Here is a 7,353-nt window from a genome sequence, read left to right as displayed (position 1 = left end):
GACATCATGCTGCATTCCTTACGCCTGAAGAAGAAGAACGCTGTTGCTAAGCGACGATCACGCTACAAAACTAAAGTGAACGAAAAAGCTTTTGTTTTCACGGTTCGCTCATCTGCCTTTAATGAAAGAACATTTGCTACATTGTTTTATTCTCCACAATCGTCATTCTTCATTTCAGGTAATTAAATAATTTCCTCAACATGTTAATCTGCTCTGAAGATGCCTGCTTGGAACTGAAATAACGACACAACCTCTAACTCTGTAAGACATGCAAACCTTACCTAATTCAGCAAATAATAATTGATCAGAAATCTGTATTCTTTCTTCTTTAAATTTTCTCTGCTGTCTTATTGTCTTTAGATCCATTAGATTCAGGTATTATTATTTTTTTTTTACAATGGATAAAACAAATTGTTTGCAAATAATACGAGAGTACAACAAATACTTTGTACTTCAATTAAATATGTAATTGCGGCTGGTGTCCATGTCAGGGATTATTTCAATCTTTCCTAGTATGGCTTTGTTTTTGTAATACAGGAGCAGATTACTACTAGACAATTTCCACGTTGGTTGTTATCTTTTTGTCCTGAAACTTTCTTAGAGAAACTAACACTGAGTCCAAACCTTAGTTTCAAGGGAACTAGAAGTGATTATTTTCCATTACTATTTTTGTGTCATTGTACACAGTGTTCATTGTGACTTGAGAAAGCAGTCATACGCCTTTTCCATGTTTTCTTATGTTATAGCCACAAACCTGAATGTGTTTGATGGGATTTAATGTAATACACTTTAAGGTAGTTCATAGACTGATTGTGAAGTCGAAGGAAAAATAATACATGATTTTGAAAAACGTGTGAATATAAAAGTGTGAAAAGTGTGGGGTTCATTTGTGTTCAGATACCCTGAGTTGATACTTGGTGGAACCACCTCTTACTGCAGTTGCAGAAGCTAGTCGTACAGATACAAGCTTTGTACATTTAGACTGGAAATTATGCCAATTCTCCTGAAAACTAGCTCAGCCTCAGTCAGATTGGATGGAGAGCGTCTGTTAACAGATATTGTATTGTTTTTGATTTATCATCATCAGTCATTTGGGACAACATTGGATCATTCAGAGATCCTCACTGAACTTTGGACTGAGTTTGCTGCACTGAAAGTAAAGGGGCCGAATAATATTGCACGCCCCACTTTTCAGTTTTTTATTTGTTAAAAAAGTTTGACACATCCAATAAATTTCATTCCACTTCACAATTGTGTCCCACTTATTGTTGATTCTTCACAAAAAATTAGAAATTTATATCTTTATGTTTGAAGCCTGAAATGTGGCAAGAGGTTGGCCGAGTACTTTCGCAAGGCACTGTAACAGTGCTCCCAATTTCTCCACAACTTTATCCGTGGCCTGTCTGCTGTGTTTCCTGTTGTTATCTAGTCATGAAGCTGTTTGTTCCTAAACTCGCCAGATGAGTTAATGTTACTCACAGGTTAATCTATGAGGTAAATCCTGAGGGCAAATTGGCTGAATTCCACCTCACAGTTACGCACTTCTTTGTCTATCACCTAAAATCCCAGTAAACATATTTATTTGTGTGGTTGGAACATATCAAAATGTGAAAACAGTTTTGCAAAGCACTGAACTTGTTAGGAATATGTCATCATATTATCTTATATTGCTAACCTGACTCTTGCATATATAGTCATGCCACTTCCAGACACATTGTATTGTGCCCAGCAAATCAACATCCCTCCCAAGCTGCCAGACATCCTCAAAAACTTCACAAAGGCAGCCATCCGAACACAGCCTAAGGACCTGCTGCAGTGGTGTTCAGCGTAAGTGTTAACCATCATCAACATTGGTTCAGGTCAAGACATGCGTGACTTTGCTGTGGTTTACTCTAATATTTATAAGAAATAATTCCATGAAAAGCGTCTCCAGGCAACATCACAGCCTCCTTTCACCTGTGCACGTCTTTTTAATAGCATTGACAGGCTGTAATTAGCTCCCAGCGGCTTTCATGCACTCACTGTGGTTAAACTAACAGACTCCCCTTAACAAAAGAAAAGATATGTTGAACATAATGGGTGATCGTGAAGCGTTCAAGATGTTTTTCCTTCTACCCTAAGGATTGTCACGTCCACTATTGCATTAACCTGCAGAGCTTCCAAGAAAAGCTAACATTGGATAACACATAACAAACTTCCTTTGTGGAAACAAGAACTGAGGTAAAACAAGGTTCTGTTTTCTTTGAGAGATACTGAAAGTCATCCTGACTGTCAATTCCTATCAAAATATTGTTGAAATAAGATGAAGAATAGGGTGAATACAAGACATCTCATGAATGATAAATGAACACAACTCATCTCTTCACCCAACCAAGAGTATACATAAAATGTTACTAAGCGGATTGAGGAGTGACTGTTTCCTATTCCAGATATTTTAATGCGTTGGCCAAAGGAGAGTGTCTTCCGGTGAAGGAGAGGCTGGAGATGAATGTTGCCACCCAGAAGACTGACACTGGATTGACTCCAGGTCTACTGAAGATTCTCCATAAGCAGGTAAGAACAGGTTGCTCAAAACCTATTATCATACTTATTTAATATTTATTTATTTTTGCATTTATGCAGCCTGAGGTTGTACAAGGACCCTAAGTAGAATTTGTTGGAGGGACCTGTTTCCATTAACATGCATCATCCACAAGATGCAAAAATCATATTCTTATATGTTTGGCTGTTTTTGAACTTTATCATTTCTTATTAGGTTTACTTTTATGCCCATAACTAATTACTTAAATCACCTGTATGACAAAGTATAATTTACTTTGTCAGTTCCATCCCGTTATTTATGAACAAACTGGTCCTAACTTTTTTTTTAATGTATTTATTTATTTTACAATATTTGGCTTTTGAATGAAACAACTCTGATCTACAGATCACTTCAAGACATTATTGACACAGCTGTCAGAAACGCAACTATTTTGATTATTTTTCAAAACTATTACATGACATCAACACTAGATTGTCTCAGAGGGTGACCACTCTGAACGAACAGTGAGTTATGATGAAGCAGCATCAGTACAGACAGGGCCCAAGTTTCATGCTTCACATGCTATAATGTAAAAGTGACAGCTACTGGATAATTGGGATCTTAGCTCACCATTTATAAAGCAGTAGGCAGTGTTGGATTATTTTTTGGGATATTATAATAGGGATGCATGTAAACTCGTGGATTTCACCATTATATTTGTATTTCTTTTTACCCATCCAATCATAGCTGTCTCCAAGGCAAACATGCAGCAAAAGGGAGCTGCAGACTAAATGGAAGGGTCTCTGTCTTCCCATGGAACAACTGGAGAACCTGCTGTCGTTGGGCAGCTTTCATTCAGAAATTGCCTGGATGGAGTTTTTTGCCCTGGGCTGTAGTGCTCTTGGAGGGGTGAGATCTTACACAAGGCGAGAAATAAATTCTAACACTGCTTTATACCACTTCATCTAACTGGTAGGCACAGCAGGAGAACCTTAAGAGGTGTTGTGTTTGTTCATCTCCTAATCTAAAACATCTAGTGGAACAGACTAAATCCAGACATATTTGGTCCAGGCTTCTCTCTTGGTTTTTCCTCAGGCTCCTAATAGAAGAACTGCAGAAACCACTCCCTTAAAATATGAATCAATGTTCCACGGTTAAGCCAGTGATGTTTGAACGGAGAAAGAAACACTGGATAAAGATCAAACAGAATGTATTTAAGCAAAGAGAATTTTCTAGATGCCTGTGAGTCTGCAAAAGAAAGTACAGCCAGGAATTATGAAAGTACTTTGTAGGCAGTTTTAGAAAAGATGCATTAAAGGCTGTTAAACACATGAGGGCAGTCTTGATCTACAATCATTCATTGCAGTTTCTTTATATAGTAAAGAAATTGGACACACATGTAATTGCTTCTCAATGCTAAATACATATTAATTTTCTTGCATATTCTTTTTTTTTTTGCATAAATCTATTTTTTCTGTGCTTCTTTCTTTGGCATTTCCCAGACTCTCATGAGCTCTCTGAAGTACGCCTGTGAGATCCTGACAAATGATGAGGAGGGTGGCCCTGCGAGGATCCCATTCGAAACCTTCGCCCAGCTCTACACCTACCTTGCTCACCTAGACGGAGACGTATCACAGGACCACATTGAGAACTTCCTCCACAGTCTGCAGCCACAAGTGTAGGTGTTGTTTCTGTTGCGAGCTCAGTGTGTTTGTACATTACAATTAGGAAAGCAAAGTCCTTATACATCACAAACAGTTATGCCTCCTTGGTCTTTTTTTACAGACAGTTGTTTTACTTCTGTGACTTTCTTGTAGCGTTCATACACTCACCGGCCACTTTATTAGGTACACCTTGCTAGTACCGAGTTGGGCCCCCTTTTACCTTCAGAACTGCCTTAATCCTTCATGGCATAGATTCAACAAGGTTCTCGAAACATTCCTCAGAGAGTTTGGTCCATATTGACATGATAGCATCACACAGATGCTGCAGATTTGTCGGCTGCACATCCATGATGCAAATCTCCCGTTCCACCACATCCCAAAGGTGCTCTATTGAATTGAGATCTGGTGACTGTGGAGGTCATTTGAGTTCAGTGAACTTATTGTCATGTTCAAGAAACCAGTCTGAGATGATTTGTGTTTTATGACATGGTGAGTTATCCTGCTGGAAGTAACCATCAGAAGACTGTGGTCATAAAGGGATGGAGATGGTCAGCAACAATACTCAGGTAGGCTGAGGCGTTGACACGATGCTCAATTGGTACTAAGGGGCCCAAAGTGTGCCAAGAAAATATCCCCCACTCCATTACACCACCACCACCATCCTGAACCGTTGATACAAGGCAGGATTGATCCATGCTTTCATGTTGTTGACGCCAAATTCTGACCCTACCATCTGAATGTTGCAGCAGAAATCGAGACTCATCAGACCAGGCAACGTTTTTCCAATCTTCTATTGTCCAATTTTGGTGAGCCTGTATGAATTGTAGCCTCAGTTTCCTGTTCTTAGCTGACAGGAGTGGCACCCGGTGTGGTCTTCTGCCGTTGTAGCCCATCCGCCTCAAGGTTCGACGTGTTGTGCATTCAGAGATGCTCTTCTGCATGTCTTGGTTGTAACAAGTGGTAATTTGAGTTACTGTTGCCTTTCTATCAGCTCGAACCAGTCTGGCCATTCTCCTCTGACCTCTGGCATCAACAAGGCATTTGCGCCCACAGAACTGCCGCTCACTGGATATTTTCTCTTTTTCGGACCATTCTCTGTAAACCCTAGAGATGGTAGTATGTGAAAATCCCAGTACATCAGCAGTTTCTGAAATACTCAGACCAGCCCGTCTGGCACCAACAACCATCCCACGTACAAAGTCACTTAAATCACCTTTCTTCCCCATTCTGATGCTCAGTTTGAACTGCAGCAGATCGTCTTGACCATGTCTACATGCCTAAATGCATTCAGTTGCTGCCATGTGATTGGCTGATTAGAAATTTGCATTAATGAGCAGTTGGACAGGTGTTCCTAATAAAGTGGCCGGTGAGTGTGTGTTTATATTGCATGCTTAAACCTGAGACCATTTTTTAAATTGATTAATACACAATTCTCCATTATGGTTAAATCTAAAAGCTAATGTCATATTAATTTATGGCATTTAAAGTTTAATTTTATCCATTGTTTTTTCATGGTGGAATTATACAACAAATAGCTTGAATAAATTTTAAAAACTAGAAGTAGAAGTCTAATTTCATGGTGAATTTTCTCCTGTCCACAAGGGCTCCACAGTACACGTGCAGAGCCACTAATATTTGGATAATCGTCTTGTAGGACTTTGCAAAGAAACAACACACCTTTTTGGCTGGGCTCCTGGCACTTATGCAGCTTTTAAACTTAGTCCAAAAATGTCCTGTAGATTTAAGATCAGGGGCGTTCCACAAGGTTAATGTTAGCCTGCTGTATCCGTTTCAAAATCAGTTTAGCTATGTGTCTTTGTGATCGTCCTTATTTCATTGTTGCTCGTTCAATGCTTCGAAAAACATGTGGTTGTCTGCAACATGTTAAGGGACATCCTAATATTAGTGGTGGAGAATGCATATATTTGAGCCTGTATGCATAACTCTGGCTTTGTGTAGATTACCAAGAACAGATTCAAACCTTTAGATTTTAAAAATCATTGAAGTTGTTTGTTGTATTAGTATTCCACCCTGGCAAAAAAAACTACTATAACATTAATGATTATGATGAGGATAATTAAACTTCTCACATCCAATATTGCCATGTTTGTGTGTTTCACCCATGACAGAAATAGGATACGCTCAGGATCTTGAGATATTAGTTAAATTGTATTTTCCAGCAATTTCATTTTTAAAATACTGTATCCAAAACACATCTAAAATGTGACTACTTTGCTTTTATGGTGAATTGTGTATACTGTAGGTTGATGATATTTATGCTGAAATAAACACAGCATGTAGAAAGAATGCACTACATTTATTGAAAAATGCTGAGAGTGCTGCCAGTATGTTTTTTTTCTGCACAGTGTTGACAGTGCAGAACACACACTGCTTCAGTTCAGCTTGGTCCACCATTTGTGACAGTTATGATATGAGCCACTTCCTCTCTGCCTCACATGATGTGAGATTGTGATTTTCACTGTTGCGAAAATCCTTATGCTGCTGAGTAGAAGTGTTGCCTTAATGCGTTGATGTCTCTGCCCAACAGCAACACGCAGAATGGCATGATTCAAGTTTCCAACTTCTACGCCGGCAGGATGTTTGAGAAGGTCAGACAGAAAGCTATGAAGACTAAATGAAGCAGCAGAAGAGAGTTATAGTGGTGAATTATTAAAAGAGTCCATGAATACTGAAAAATGTCTCATTAATTGTTAGAAATACTCTATATATTAATGTAAAGCTAAACCAGCTGATGCTAGAGCTAATGTGATTGCTTTTTCTGAGCATGAACAGTAGGACAAAACTACCTCACTGTCTGTGTTTGATTCCCTATTTACTTATGCCTGGATAAGCCCAAGTTCATTTATCATCCACGCAACATATCAGTGTGCAGTCTCAGCACTGCTGGACTTTCATCTTCTGTGGTCATGCTTCTTGAGCAAATGAAGAAGAAGACAGGTAAAGAGATTAGCATTAGAGCATGATTTCCAGCTCAGTTTAGAGGCTTCTGTTATGTTCACCTTTCCAAGCAAGTGAACAGATGCACACAGAGGTTTGGCATGGAAGGCTCCCAACAGTAAAACCATATTATGAAGAGACATTCACATGTGGCAAACAGAGACTCTCTTTTCTTATGAGCATGTCCCTTCTTACACACATGCACCGAAC

At 39.0% G+C, this 7,353-nt stretch overlaps 1 protein-coding gene across 2 annotated transcripts; it reads left to right on the top strand.

Annotated features, from left to right (window-relative positions):
• Positions 1-20: 20 nt before the first annotated feature.
• Positions 21-6,882, top strand: ropn1l (rhophilin associated tail protein 1-like). 2 transcript variants are annotated; one of them, XM_047349728.1, is made up of 6 exons: positions 21-178; positions 1,695-1,827; positions 2,430-2,553; positions 3,269-3,430; positions 4,024-4,199; positions 6,734-6,882. In XM_047349728.1, the coding sequence occupies exons 2-6, from the start codon at positions 1,697-1,699 to the stop codon at positions 6,822-6,824; spliced, it is 684 nt and encodes a 227-aa protein (XP_047205684.1). In that variant the 5' UTR covers positions 21-178; positions 1,695-1,696; the 3' UTR covers positions 6,825-6,882. The 2 variants fall into 2 exon arrangements, with proteins under 2 accessions (XP_047205684.1, XP_047205685.1); XM_047349729.1 differs by lacking the exon at positions 6,734-6,882 and adding an exon at positions 6,552-6,646.
• Positions 6,883-7,353: the final 471 nt, after the last annotated feature.

The sequence above is a fragment of the Girardinichthys multiradiatus genome, chromosome 21 (genome assembly GCF_021462225.1).
Source record: "Girardinichthys multiradiatus isolate DD_20200921_A chromosome 21, DD_fGirMul_XY1, whole genome shotgun sequence".
Classification (NCBI taxonomy): domain Eukaryota; kingdom Metazoa; phylum Chordata; class Actinopteri; order Cyprinodontiformes; family Goodeidae; genus Girardinichthys; species Girardinichthys multiradiatus.
The sequence above is the reverse complement of the archived record's forward strand: the minus strand, read 5'-3'. Positions and strand labels throughout refer to the sequence as shown.

Excerpts from the sequence above, each read along its gene's own strand:
- ropn1l (XM_047349728.1), top strand. The coding sequence starts at position 1,697 with ATGCCACTTCCAGACACATTGTATTGTGCCCAGCAAATCAACATCCCT. Across the intron at positions 1,828-2,429 it reads CTGCTGCAGTGGTGTTCAGC|ATATTTTAATGCGTTGGCCA; the intron begins GTAAGTGTTAAC and ends TTCCTATTCCAG. Across the intron at positions 2,554-3,268 it reads TGAAGATTCTCCATAAGCAG|CTGTCTCCAAGGCAAACATG; the intron begins GTAAGAACAGGT and ends ATCCAATCATAG.